This window comes from Orcinus orca, chromosome X, assembly GCF_937001465.1.
Source record: "Orcinus orca chromosome X, mOrcOrc1.1, whole genome shotgun sequence".
In the NCBI taxonomy this organism is placed as follows: Eukaryota; Metazoa; Chordata; class Mammalia; order Artiodactyla; family Delphinidae; genus Orcinus; species Orcinus orca.
The window spans coordinates 63,015,456-63,030,371 of NC_064580.1; the positions used below are offsets into that span (position 1 = coordinate 63,015,456).

At 45.3% G+C, this 14,916-nt stretch overlaps 1 protein-coding gene across 1 annotated transcript; it reads right to left on the reverse strand.

The window, feature by feature from the left end:
- Nucleotides 1-6,168: 6,168 nt before the first annotated feature.
- Nucleotides 6,169-11,105, reverse strand: RPS4X (ribosomal protein S4 X-linked). The gene is made up of 6 exons (XM_004285555.3): nucleotides 10,986-11,105; nucleotides 10,040-10,220; nucleotides 9,554-9,651; nucleotides 7,989-8,160; nucleotides 6,909-7,066; nucleotides 6,169-6,347 (listed from the first exon to the last, which is right to left on the reverse strand). Exons 1-6 carry the CDS (start codon nucleotides 11,010-11,012, stop codon nucleotides 6,246-6,248), a joined length of 738 nt encoding a protein of 245 aa, XP_004285603.2. The 5' UTR covers nucleotides 11,013-11,105; the 3' UTR covers nucleotides 6,169-6,245.
- Nucleotides 11,106-14,916: the final 3,811 nt, after the last annotated feature.

Sequence of the window (14,916 nt, forward strand, 5' to 3'; positions counted from 1 at the left end):
TGCTCAGGCTCAGCGGCCATGGCTCATGGGCCCAGCCACTCCGCGGCATGTGGGAATTTCCCGGACCGGGGCACGAATCCGTGTCCCCTGCACCGGCAGGCGGACTCTCAACCGCTGCGCCACCAGGGAAGCCCAAACACAACATTTTATTTATTTATTTATTTATTTATTTATTTATTATTTATTATTTTTTGTGTGTGTGGTACGCGAGCCTCTCACCGTTGGGGCCTCTCCCGTTGCGGAGCACAGGCTCTGGACGCGCAGGCTCAGTGGCCATGGCTCACCGGCCCAGCCGCTCCGCGGCATGTGGGATCTTCCCGGACCAGGGCACGAACCCGCGTCCCCTGCATCGGCAGGCGGACTCTCAACCACTGCGCCACCAGGGAAGCCCAAACACAACATTTTAAATCAATCATACTCCAATAAAAAAATATCAATTAGAAAAAATTCTAAATGTTAATATATAAACTGACAAGTAACTTATATTCAATAGAGGTAATAAATAAATACTAAAAACTCATCACTTCCTAATTATTTTACTACATTTTACTATTATCTATAATCTTGAGGTTATTTGCGCCTGCTGTATCCTCATGGTGGGAATGCTATATAATGGTGTGCTACTGCTAACTTCTTCCCAGCTGCCTGTTCATGGTGGTAGCTTGAAATCGGCTATGGAAATTGGTAAACACTACAAATCAGGACTTGATTACTGTTTTGTTGATTGTCTAGAGTTAAGGAACTAATGGAGAAAAATGTTAAAATGCTGATAAAACTTAGAAACGTGCTGTGTCTTGTAGCCATTACACTGTAAATTGTACAAAAAAATACGGAAACATTCTCGCAGTATTTGAAAAGTATTATTTGATTCAGCAAATAAGTTGTTCATGTCATTGACAAATGAGTGAAGTTCTAACATATGTCTTGGTTGTTTCACTTTTGTCTTATTTGTTAATGCAAACAAAAATATCAACACTTGTCAGAACTACATTTCTTTGTCAATTGCAACCATGATGATAGGTTGATATGGATACAAGAGTTTGGCAAAAATCAATGAAAACATTCTGTGAGAATCAACTGGCTATATGGAATTCACAGTAAAGAGTCTTGCCTACTTTCTTACTTGCAAATTGTGTTATACATCCTTTTATTTATTTATTATTTATTTATTTTTGGCTGCGTTGGGTCTTCATTGCTGCGCGCAGCATTTCTCTAGTTGTGGTGAGCAGGGACTACTCTTCATTGCGGTGCGCGGGCTTCTCATTGCGGTGGCTTCTCTTGTTGCTGAGCATGGGCTCTAGGCATGCAGGCTTCAGTAGTTGTGGCATGCAGGCTTAGTAGTTGTGGCTCACAGGCTCTAGAGCACAGGCTCGGTAGTTGTGGCGCACGGGCTTAGTTGCTCTGCGGCATGTGGGATCTTCCCGGACCAGGGCTCGAACCCATGTCCCCTGCATTGGCAGGCGGATTCTTAACCACTGCGCCACCAGGGAAGCCCTATACATCCTTTATATCAGTAAAATGTACAATAAACCTATGTAGATAAGCACACACACACACACACATTTTTTCCAGAGAGCTAGATGTTTAAGATTTACCAGCACACCACTAATTATACATGTTCACCATTGCTAGAAAAGCTAAGAAAAACACATGAGCATATCCCTACGAAAGTCCCTGGAATAAGCTGAAAAGCTGTTGGCTCTTGAGAAGTTTCTTCTTTCTGTTGTTGTTATTATTATTAATAAGGGCTATTTGTTGTCTCTTGGGAATATTCTTTATTATTGTTATTTATTGTCCAAACAGTACCACATCCTCAGAAATCAAAATGGTAGAGAAAAAAAATTGGCCCACAAACTCCTGCCTGAGCAAATCAAACCTTTTCATTTTTCATTCTCTCTTTGGCCTTTAGGATTGATCTTTGGGTTTGGGGAATTTTCCAGGCCCAACAACCTGGGGCAGATGAGCAGATTTCCCTGATTTAGGATGGATAAGTCCTCCCTGAAAAGACAGCATCTCTCTTGGGTGTCCAGTTACCCAAGGTAACGTGGAAATTAACTCCTTGAGTGGAGCCCCTGAGAGCCAGCACTTGACATTTCTTGGCACCAGGAACTCAAGGTCATGATGTCTTCAACTGACTTTCGAAGGGTTCGAAAAATAGGTGTGTGTGTATGTGTGTGTACATGTCTACATAGAGAAATAAAGCAAATGTGACAAAACGTTAACTATTATTGAATCTAGCTAGTGTCTATACAGGTGATCACTGTACTACTCTTTTGGCTTTTCCTATATATTTGAAAGTTCATAATATAAACTAGCTGTATAGAGTCCATGCAAGGTGCTAAGACAGGAGAGTACCTCTCTTGTTCAAGAAACAGCAGGAGAAACAAAACACTAAACAAAACAAAACAAAAATGAAACAAACAAAAAATAAACAGCAGGAGGCCAGAGTGGCTGGCACAGATTGATCCAGGGGGAGAGTAGTAGGAGAAGAAGTCAGAGGCCAGATTGTAGGGGGCCTCATGGGGCCTTGTGATGACGGTGGATTTTAATCTCAGTGAGATGGGAGCCACTGGGGCCTCTGAGCAGAGGAGTGACCTAACTTACACACTTTAAACAGGGTTCCTCTGGCTGCTGGGTTGAGACTGTAGGGAGGTAAGGATGGAAGCCAGGAAGCCAGTCAGGGGTTAATGCTATAATCTATAATGTAGGCCAGAGTTGTTGGTGGCTCAGACCAGGGTAGTAGCAATGTAGGTGATGAGAAGTGGTCTGATATTGTTTGGGGGCCGGGGGAGGGCAGACACCTTACCATTTTTTTGTCCCTTTGTAAGTTTATTGTGAAAAATGTCAAACATATACAGAGGGGATACAGAGGGGACTGCCCTGGTGGCGCAGTGGTTAAGAATCTGCCTGCCAATGCAGGGGACGCGGGTTTGAGCCCTGGTCCGGGAAGATCCCACATGCTGTGGAGCAACTAAACGCATGTGCCACAACTACTGAGCCTGTGAGCCACAACTACTGAAGTCTGCACGCCTAGAGCCCGTGCTCTGCTACAAGAGAAGCCACCGCAATGAGAAGCCCGTGCACCACAACAAAGAGTAGCCCCCACTCACTGCAACTAGAGAAAGCCCGCACGCAGCACCAAAGACCCAACACAGCCAAAGATAAATCCCTGGTCCGGGAAGATCCCACATGCTGCAGAGCAACTAAACCCATGCCCCACAACTACTGAGCCCACGTGCTGCAACTACTGAAGCCCGTGCTCCGCAACAAGAGAAGCCACCACAATGAGAAGCCCGTGCTCCGCAATGAAGAGTAGCCCCTGCTTGCCGCAACCAGAGAAACCCCGTGCACAGCAATGAAGATCCAATGCAGTCAAAAAAAAAAAAAAAGAAAAAGAAAGAAAGAAACATATACAGAAGTGTTGTGACTGGTGTAATGAACCCCATGTACTCATCACCCAGCTTCAACATTATCAGTACATGGTCAATCCTGTTTGATATTCCTCACCCACTAGATTATTTTAAAGCAAATTCCAGATTGCTTGTCATTTCTTCTGCAAACCCTTCATTATGTGTCACAGAAAGATAAGGACTCTTTATGATTATCATGTAAAAAATGACCAGTAATTCCTAAATATCACCCAATGTGGACTCTGGATATATTTTGAAGGTAGAACCAACAGAATTTTCTAATAAAATTATGTGTGGAACATAAGAAAAGTAGAATCAAGGACAAGTCCAAAGTGTTTGACTTGAGTAGCTGGTAAGACAGAATTTGCTGTGAAAAGAGATGGCAAAGACTTTGTATAGAGCTGATTGGCATGAGTCAGGGGGCAGAGGGGTGGTTATGGCCCTTTTTTAACATCTGGTTTAGAAACAACACAGGATTTGGATCTCAAAGAATCAAGAGGGCTCTTGTAGAACTATAAGGTTCTACACAAGTCCTAGCTGTTTGTATTCTCGTTCTCATTCAAATCTGTGCTGTGCTGCCCTGAGTGGAGCATGAGGCCCAGCCTGCTAAAGGAACAAGGGAAGTAAACCAAACCCAATAAAGTTCTGCTTGCTTCAGTCAGTTTTATCTTGGGACCATTTGTCTGCCTTTCTGCTGAGATGATCTCTAAGATTCCCTCTAGCTCTAAGATTTTATGAATCAAACTGGAAGCCTTCTTAAGCCTACAAAGACTCAAGCCATATATTTGGAAACTGTAGCTCATTCTAATGATACAGGCTGCTTTCGCTAAGTCCACCGATACAACTTGGTATGAGGATGGAAATCTTCACCCACATTGGGACTAGTTCCTTAAAAAAAAAAAATCCGCATGCTAGCTTAAGAAATAACCAAAATAAACTTAAAATGTTTAAAAAATTCTGGTGATGTGAAGAGAATGCAGCCAAATACACCAATTCCGCATTTGGAAAAGATGGCTGGCCAGTCAGCATCTAGGAAACCACTGCACTTGTGGAAAGAACCAACTTGGAGGCCTTTCATCCCCCATATTTGCTTTGGTTCCTTAGCTAAAATTCAAATCATTTACATCACCTGCTGAGACTCAGGACAAACCTAGAAAGTGCAAAAGAATCCACCAGCATTCAGTGACCCCTGCCCTCTAGCCTTTCAGTCTTCCCTGCCTGTTTCTCAAGGGGCACCATAAAGATTACTTCTGATCTGGCCCCTCATCGTAATTACCTTTCTGGATAAGCTCCACTCCTGGCAAGAGAATTAGGCTGAAATAACGTGTCTGGCACTTCCACACCCCTCTCCCACTGGATTTGGCTGGACCCAGTTCTGCAGAAATTCCCTTTCTCCTGCTTAAGCAGCAGTCCTGTGGCCCCAGCCAATTGTGCTTTAGTCTGCAATATGGAAGGCAGAGATGCCCTGTGGTGTCAAACCTGGGCTTGGGAGACACCTGGGCATGCATCCTACTTTTGCTGACTAGTTTGTATGTTGCTCAGTTCTTTGGCAAGACTAGTATTCTACTGCTTGACTCCAAGCCCAGGACGCAGCCAGGAGTGGAGATGCTGTCCCAAGCCACAGCTCAACAGGCTTCCTCATCCACTGGACCACAGGCCTGGGCACCAGAGATGACCATTAGACATGCCCAGTTAAATATGCAATGATTTCACAGGTTCATCATGCCTCAGATGGAGGAAGACGTCCAAAACAACGGTTTTTCACTCCAAATCCTGCCATGAGGGGCAAGGGAGATTAAGTGGTCTGCAATAAGATGTTAAATGAAGGTGATGATGAGATCTAGAGGGCAGTGGTTCTTAACACAGGGCAATTTTGCTCCCATGGGGGATCTGGCTATGGCTCAAGTCAGTTTCTGGTTATCACAACAGGGAAGAACAGAAGAGCATGCTGTTAACATCTGGTGGGTAGAGGCCAGAGATGCTGTTCAACATCCCACAATACACAGGGCAGCCACCCACAAGTTATCTGGCCCAATAGTATGAAGATTGAAAAGCCCTGCTATAGGAGGCCAAGGCGGTTTTGGTTCTCAGCTGGAAGACGCACATTGTAGGGTAACAGGAAGGAGAGCTGGTTGTTATCACACTGCAGGGTAACTGACACTGTTGTAAGAGACCCAGGGCTTAAAATGAGGAACAGATCTAAACAGCTGGCCCTTTGCATCAGGGGCACCTCTTCTTGAGACTGGCAAGCAAACATGGTTTTGCAGTCCTAAGGAATGGAACTGAGGACTGAATGCTGTGGCAGCTGGAGAATGGTAGAGGACTAAGTCCAAGCAAGTGCACTGCTTTGCAACATCAAGAGCCCATAACTCTATACTGATCTGTATCCAAAGCTGGACACAGACGTGGGAAAAACAGATGAGCCAGGCTTGTGTATGCGTAGTGTAATGAAGACCAAAGAGGGCAATCATTTCTTTAAAAAAGGCTAAGAGAACAGGGTAAATGAGGTCCCAGCCAAGTAAGGGAGTTTGGCCTTATGGGCTTCCCTGGCTCTCTCCATTCTTCAGTTACTTGCTGCTCCTTCTTTGCCAAGTTTGATGTGTTCTCCCTCCCACCACCACCCAGGTCCGGCCTATAGGAGACACAGATTCACATCCCAGAATGCCCAAGCCTGCCTGAAAATTCAATCTACTTTTCATGTTATAAAGTAGAAAGGAAAATGTAAATCAAAGCAAATGAACAAACCCAAACCACAACAAACACTAAAAAGGCTTTTAATTATGTAGCATTATTTCTAAGTACAGACTTTCCCAATCACATCACTTAGAGATCATTTTATCCACTGCTCTGTTTGGCTGCCAGTCTCTTGTCTCTCTCCTCAGCAATGGTAAGGCGGATACCCTTTCCACGAGGAAGAGAGATCCATGGTTTGTTGCCCTGGAGGAGAAAACAAGGAGAATCAAAACCTGCTACACACCATCAACAGGTTGGCACATGCTACATTTGTCTTCTCATCTAGAGGAACAGAGAAGCCTGTCTGTGAAAACACTCAGCAACAGTCAGGCAGTCTTAAGACACTTTGATGCTGGTTTATCAGAAATACCCACTTTAAACTTGTTGCCCGTATCTGTAGATGCAAACTACAATACCCTTCATAATTAGTCTCAGAAGTACTGAAATAGTGCCCAAGGCCAAGCATTAGTTCCAAAAAGCACCCCCCCACCCCAACACAGGCACAAATGAAAGAACCTAACTATAAGGCATATTCATCCCATTACTGGCACTTTCCACCAACCCAGGTGTGAACTGGTCCGCCGCTGATTCTCTGACACTGAAAACGCACAGATCTGCCTCAGCCCTGTTGTGAGCCCTATCCCAGAGGAGGCTTTACACTAGGTTCAGCAGAGCCAGCAGGAGCCAGGCACTGCAATCCCAGCCAGTACCTGCATTGTACAGGTTTCTCTGGACTAGGCAGAAGACAGAGAGACCCAGACTTACTTTGCCAATAACGAAAATGTTGGAGAGCCGGGTGGCAAAGCTATTGCCATTGGCATCTTTCACATGAACTACATCAAAAGAACCAGGATGTCTCTCCCGGTTAGTGATCACACCAATTCTTCCCAGGTTAGCACCTCCAGTCACCATGCACAGGTTACCTAGGCAGGAAGGAACAGACAATCTGCTCAGAGCAAGGAACCGTGCCTTGTGTAGTGAATGAGAGACAGGTCTGCAACAAAGTTAATCTTTTTTTCCCAGTTGAATTCACTTCCATGGATCTGTTACCCAAGCTAGAACTCTCAGGGGCCCTCTTTTAAGATTTCCCCTATCTTTCCTGTACAGCCAATAAATGTAATAAACTCCACTGCACCCACCTCACTAGGTCCTTACCATGTCTTGCCTGGACTACTGCTGTTCCTCCAAGACACAATTCTCTGCTACTGTTGTGAACAGATATGGGGGGTGATGACAGCATTACAAAGGGCTGTTATCTCAATTAAGTTTGTTCTGCTTTTTTGTTAGACTTCCCTGCCCAGCCCTCAAGCCACTTCCATGGATGGGGAGGCTTTTGAGATCTGGAGCAGGCCTGAGAACGTGTTATACAAGACCTCATCTCTGCCACACAGAATATTCTAAGCACTTGGATCCCTGAGGTAAAAATACCATACACCTGGGCATTGGAGCAGTTACCTGTTCACAGCTTCTCACAACTCCCCACTGAAAACATTCTTAGCTGACTTCCCTCCCCACAATTCAGAACATATTCCTCTAACCCTCATTGCCACCACAAAGCCATGCCGAAATGAGACACCATAAGGGTTTACAGATTCTCTGAACATTTCTTAAAACTAAGTTGCCTCCTTCCCAATCCGTTACTACATCAACAAAAGACATCTAGCTTTTGTTCCTAACTAGGCGCACATCAGAATCACCTCGAGCCCCCCAAACGCCAAACAAAACCCTGTACCCAGGCCCTGCGCAAGTCATAGGGCTTGATTAAATTAACTTAAAAATAAAAGTAAAGAACAGCTCTTATGTCTGGCCTTTAAAGAGAATGCTTAAGTAGCACAGCCTGCTTACCAGTGTCAAATTTGATGAAATCAGTAATCTTGCCAGTCTCCAAATCAATCTGAATGGTGTCATTCACCTTGATGAGGGGATCAGGGTAGCGGATGGTGCGAGCATCATGGGTCACCAGATGAGGGATTCCTTTTGTCCCCACAAAGATCTTTCTCACTTTGCATAACTTATACTGAAACACATGGGTTACCCACATTAGTCTAGCTCACATGCACTATGCTCCAGAGTACAGTTCTTTCAAAGCCACATATCACCAGCTTAAAGGTGCAACCAGCAGCTGAAGGTACCAGCCCCCACACAGAACAGGCTGTTTCCTGAGCTGCAGCTGAATAATGGGGTCCCTGACTTTTCTTCCCACTCCTCCATAAATTCATCTTGCACACTGCCCCCCTTCTAGGTTAGCCTTCTTATTTCTTATTATGTATTTCCTCTGTAGTACTGCATCACCCCCAAGGTTAAAAGTTCAAAGCACTTAAGGCCTCACCACCTCAAACTCCCAGGTGGAGGGATGATCACCACCATTTCCTCCCTGCTCCAATGCAAATCACCTCCCCTTCCCCAGGCCGTTTAAGTCTCAAGGGGCATCTGAATTCTTCCCTCCAACTCACCCAGACAGCTAACAAGTGCCTCTTAATGGCTCCCTCTACATCACAATTGAGTTTTGTCTCACAAACTGCAATTGTATTACCAGTTCATCTAATCAACAATTTCACAAAGCATTTCACTCCAAGACATCCTTTAAGTAAATCAAATCACCTTGATGCCAATGGACGTGCCCTCCAGCCTGCTGGTAACAAGGTAGCTAAGGAAATTAGCTGATTCATCCAATTGAATTAACCTTCACTTACAGCCAATAATTCAAGAAGCCATGAACTTTTGCATAAAACCATCACAATAAACTGGATTAAATAATCAATGTCTGTAACCTTTTTTGAGTTACCTCAAACTAGTGCCCCGAGGGTTACTGGTCCCCTCCACTAATACCTTTCCCCTCCCCAGAGTAAAGCTAGACAAAGGGCCAGTAGGATTGAACTAGATATTGGTTTTCTGGCCCTTTATCCTTAAAGGACCCATACTTCAGATACTCAAACGTTCCTAGGAATCACTCTCCTTGCCTCAAAAAAAGGCAAGCAGAAGTCACTGCTCAGCTAGAATTCGTTTCTGCCATAAAAAGCACTCTGTTGGGGCTTCCCTGGTGGCGTAGTGGTTGAGAGTCCGCCTGCCGATGTAGGGGACACGGGTTCATGTCCCGGTCCGGGAAGATCCCACATGCCGCAGAGCAGCTGGGCCCGTGAGCCATGGCCGCTGAGCCTGCGCGTCCAGAGCCTGTGCTCCGCAACGGGAGAGGACACAACAGTGCGAGGCCCGCGTACCGCAAAAAAAAAAAAAAAAAAAAAAAAAAAGCACTCTGTTGAGGATGTTAACTTGACTGGCTGTTTCTAGGTATAAGATTATGAGTAATTCTAATCTACCTACCTCACCACAATGGATCGGTCCATGTACTTAATAACTTAGAATCAAGTACTTTTACTAAACGGAAGGCCCAGCCTGCTTGCCACACTCACCTTGGCCTCCTCAGGTGTAATACGATGAACAGCAAAGCGACCCTTGGTGTCATAGATCAGACGAAAATTCTCTCCAGTCTTGTCAATGCTGATGACATCTGATATCAAATGGTAATAACTAAGGTTACTATAGTGACCCCCAGTAACCCCATGCTGAACAATAACCACACTATAAGGGGAAAAAAACCCCGTATGCTTCCCATTTCGAATATTAACAAGGATTCCTAAGATCAATGATGGCTAGCTGATCTTTAATTTTCAAAACCCTGTTTTTATGACCCGTAAAATCTGAAGTGAATTGAAATTTGGTTTTGAGAAATGATTTATGATTTGCAGCCCTACAATATGGAAGTAAAACTCTTGAGAGGGAAAGTCATGCTTTATTTCTGAGACTGAAAAAGCCCACCACTTTAGAGAGGGAGATAAAAAAAAAATCAAGGAAAAAAAAAATCAAGGAGCACCAAGTGCCCACCATTAACCACTTACCCATAAAACCAGCAGGGTAGGTTATATCGGTGCGGACCTTGCCATCAATCTTAATGAAACGCTGCATGCAGATCTTCTTTACTTCATCTCCTGTTAGGGCATATTTAAGTCTGTTCCTTAGGAAAATAATTAGGGGGAGACATTCCCTCAGCTTGTGAGGACCGGTAGATGGACGAGGAGCCTGTAAAATGATTTTAAAAGTTATCTTAGGGCTTCCCTGGTGGCGCAGTGGTTGAGAGTCCGCCTGCCAATGAGCGGGACATGGGTTCGAGCCCTGGTCTGGGAGGATCCCATGTGCCGTGGAGCAACGGGGCCCGTGCACCACAGCTGCTGGGCCTGTGCTCTGGAGCCCACGAGCCACAACTATTGGGCCCGCGCTCTGCAACAAGAGAGGCCACCACAATGAGAGGCCCACGCACTGCAACCAAGAGTAGTCCCCGCTCGCTGCAACTAGAAAAAGCCCACGCACAGCCACGAAGACACAGTGCAGGAAAAAAAAAAAGTTATCTTAAACTATTGGTGGGATTCACTCAAACTACCCCTCAAGTCCTGAGATTCACCAGACTATCACCCGCCCCCCCCCCAACTGGGGTAAACAAGAGGTATTCAAAGTGTGCAAAACTATTCCAGATCTTTAAAGTTTTACAGCATTTTCCTTTCAGAGTACCAGGCCCGTTAAGAACATTTGAGGTCCTGCATACATGTGGTATGTGGAAGAAATGAGGCACAGAATTATTAGGTAAGAGGTGGGGCACAGCTAGATAACACAGGGCCCTTAAGAAGAGAGTAACTCAGGATACAGTAATCAGGGATGCCTGACACATAAAGGAGCAGTACAGAGTGTGTCCCTTAAATACATCAATCATATCTGGATAAAACTGTAAAAGACACATCCCTTAAGATATTTACAACACAAAAAACATGCTTACAATATAATGATACTTACAAACACACCAGTCAGTTTATCCAGCATCCAATGCTTTGGAGCTGCTACGCGCTTCAGGTGCTTCTTGGGACCACGAGCCTGAAGGAGTTTTCGATTTTAATACTGTTAAACAGTTTCAGGTCTTTTCAAGAACAGTTTACACAACTACAACTATTCTCTAAAGACCAGCATCTGTTTCCTCTTCAGCAAAATGTGGACAATGTAAAAAGCACAGGGCCGTGATTAAAGGCGGAGAAGCAAATGTATACATAGCATACAGCAAAATACTGTAGGTTTCACAAACTGCAACCAGCATTCTCATTGTACAGAGAACGTTAACTGTCTTTAAAAACAATTTTTCCAATTATTTATGTTACCACTTAAAAGTGCATATGCTTCTAGAGGCTGTTTTTACTAGGACATTATGCTGGTGAAATAGCCAGGGGTTGGACCTCCTGGCACACAGCCAGCCAGCAACAGAATCTGTGCTTCTACTTATCAAACAGACAATTTCTCGAAATATGTCAGGTTTTAAAGTGTTAGATGCGAGACTTAATCTGACCTCAGCACAACCACGTGCAAACAGTGGCTTACTCAAACTCTAAAGGTGAGATCACTTTTCACCTTAAAATGCAGAAGGAAACCTTTTTAATGCCGTATACAGAGGCTTACTGGCCACACTACGTAAAGTCAGGCCGTGCCAAAAACACGACGGAAAAACTCTCCACCCTCCCCGGGCCCGACGTCTGTCCTCTGGGCCCACCCGGGGCTCCAGCCTGGTAAGCAAGACGCTCCTCCCAGGGCCGCATGATGCGTGATCGGGTGTGGCCGGCCGGGAGACCGAGGCCTTCTCGCCAGCCGAACCGATCATCCCCCAACCACCCATCGCCAACAGCCGGTGTTCGCTCTAGCCCTCGAGCACCCCTGGGCCCACCCCACCAATCGCCCTCCCTTCGCCTCCGCCTGACCACCCCCTGCGGGAGCCCCGCAGCCCCTGGTAGCCCCAGCCCTTGGTGGATGGAGGCTGATGAGTCCCAAGAGCTCGCAAAGAAGCTGCCTTACCATGGCTGCGCTAGGCACGGAAAGAGGCCCACCTACTTCCGGAGCGCCGAGAAAAGAGGTTGCACGGCTGCGCGCGCCGGGGCTTCGGACGCTCCGCCCAGCTCCGCCTAGCTCCGCCTTTTCGCGGCGCGCGGGGACGCTATCTTGCCACCTGCTGGTGGGAGGTCAGAGGTCCGGGGCTTGGGAACAGCTGCCGAAAAAGGGGTGTCTCCCAAGGGCGAGTTCCTCCCTCCCTTTCCGCCCTCCCCCGTCCAGTGTTTCCCGAGCGCCTCTGGGGCGCCTGATTCTGTGTGAGGTGCTGGACAAACAAAGATGAGCTAGACAAGCTCCCTGTCTTTAAGGAGAGGGCAAAGTGAGGCTACTTAAGGTCCACATATACATGATCATATAATCAATAGAATACATTGACATGAATAAGGTCCTACTGTATAGCACAGGGAACTAAGTTCAATATCTTGTAACAAACTGTAACGGAAAAGAATCTGAAAAGGAATATATATATATATATATACACACATATACATATATGTGTATGTATACATATATCTGAATCACTTTGCTGTACTCCAGAAACTAACACAATTTTGTAAATCTACTATGCTTCAAATAAATAAATAAAATTTAAAAAAGAATACATTGAAATGAATATCTAATACTATTTCTTAAACATATATCTTGTCTGCTTCTTCTTCCAAGTTCCTTCAAGCCAGTCAACCTGCCCATACTGTAAATTGGGAAGAATCAATATTTTTTTCTCTCCCTTCTCTGCAGATTACCGAGGGGGTGGAGTGTAAGGGGTGGGAGGGTAGGATCTCTGCTTGAACTCTGCCCCTCGATTTCTGTACAACGCATTTAGCACTTACCATAAAGTCTCAGGGACGAGAGGGAACATTAGAGACCATCCAGTTATCTAACTAAAACTTAGATCCGATCCTGTGATTTCCCTACTTTGAAACTGCCCTTGGGCCTCCTGCCTAGCCCCTCAGGTCCCTCTGCCCGTCACCTCCTGTCTCCTGCACCCAGACACCCATTGCTCCCTTACCCTATCCCAAACCTCAAAGCTTAAGCCACTCCAAGGTATTACTGCTCTGACAAAGCCGCCTCTTTCAAGCCTCCTGCCTGTGGACCCGATGATCCCTCAGCTTGGAACTGCCATGAATAGCCCAACCCCCTTCCTGGGCACCTAATCCCACTTGTCAGCCTTGGAGATGCATACAGCTCAGGTCCCTCTGGCTCTGTGAGCCCCGGTCCCCTCAGGCAGGGTGAATCCCACATTCTTCTGTCCCAGAGCCCTCAGTTCAAACTCCTCGTCTGTCCTCCACTAGACTGTGAGTATCTCCATGAAAGAGCCTGCCTAATTCACCTTTGCCACCTAACAGAGAGCTTAGCGCTATGTCCAGCACTTGGTAAATACTTGTTGAATGAACAAACTGAGTCAACATCCCACTCATTGTGCCAAGTCTCACTGTACTATCCCTGAGAGCATCCAGCCTCTGCCTGACCTCCTCCCACCATGAGTCAAGCTCCTAACCGAGGAGGTTCCATTTTACATGTCTCTGTCTCTGCCCTCCACTTCATCCCCCAGCAGTCTGCAGAGGAGCAAGAGAGAAAAAAATGGTTGGCTCTTTTCAATCAGGCAGTATTCACTAGGAGGGCAGGGACTCCTCTTTGTCTAAAACTAGATCCATAGTAAAGCATGCTATAGATGATTATTAGCAAGAAGGGGCAATTGATTGGAGGTGGGGATTAGAGAGAGAGAAGATGATGAGACAATAGAAGGTGCATTTTGAGGTATTCAGTCTGAGGGCATTGGGAAGATGGTGGTGCAGCCAACAGATATGATGGGGGTTCACTTGGGAGTGAGGAAAGACCATGGGACTTCCAGCTTGAGAGGATAGGAAAAATGTCTGGTTAGAGCTGAAGATCTTACTTAAGATCACGCAGTTAGCTGGGAGTGGGGGATGGGGTAGGGAGGCTGGTCTCTTGCCTCCCAGGTCAGTGGTTGGTTTGTTTTTGTACCACAGCTTGTCAAAGGACTTGACGGAATCAAAGCATTTTCAGTATATTTTTTTCTCTGTCAATTTGTATTTATGGACAAATGACATTCTAACAACAATAAAGGGAATTGGGAAAGAGCTAAGAAAATCACAAAACAGTACATCCCCAAACACCCTAAACACATCATCTGTATTCATTTGTTCCTGTTCCTGTTCTCATTCTGATCAGTTTGTGTGCATGCATACTTTTACATAATTTTAGGCCTAGCGTACAGACTATTTTGTATTCTGCTTTTATTATATTATAAAAACTTTCTGGTTGCTACATAATCTTCATAATGAGTATTTTAACAGCTGCATCATATTCCATTAAATGGATATCCCATAATTAATAAAAGTTCTTTATTGTTGAACATTTAGTTTTTTGTACCTTTTCTTTATTATGAATGTTGCTACAGAGAACAGTTTCCTTTATATGGCTTTTTCCTTCAGTGGAATGATTACCTTAGAATAAAACCATTCCTTCACCCAACATTTATTGAGTGCCTACTCTGTGTCAAGCTCTGTATTATGAGCCAGGGAAATAGAGATAATTAAGATCTAGTTCCTGCTATCAAGGAATTCACATTACAATGGGAGAGGCAGGCTGGGAGGAGGGGACGGAAAGCCAGGAGAAGATCTTCAGAGGAAAGATGGTGGCGAGGCAGTTTGGAACACGAAGGGCTGTTAAAGCTTAAGAATTTGGACTTTAACCTGTAGGTAGACAATGGGGAGCCGCTGAAAGATTTTAAAGAGGACGGGATCAGCTTTGTGTTTTAGAAAGATAACTCTGACTGCTCCTTGTAGAATGGTTTGAAGGAAGTGTGAGTGGCTTGGAGGAGATGGGCCAGGGC

Coding starts and splice junctions, on each gene's coding strand:
- RPS4X (XM_004285555.3), bottom strand. CDS start 11,012: ATGCTGGATAAACTGACTGGTGTGTTT. Junction 10,221..10,985: donor ATAAACTGACTGGTGTGTTT/GTAAGTATCATT, acceptor ATCATTTTACAG/GCTCCTCGTCCATCTACCGG. Junction 7,067..7,988: donor TTTCATCAAATTTGACACTG/GTAAGCAGGCTG, acceptor CTTCCTGCCTAG/GTAACCTGTGCATGGTGACT.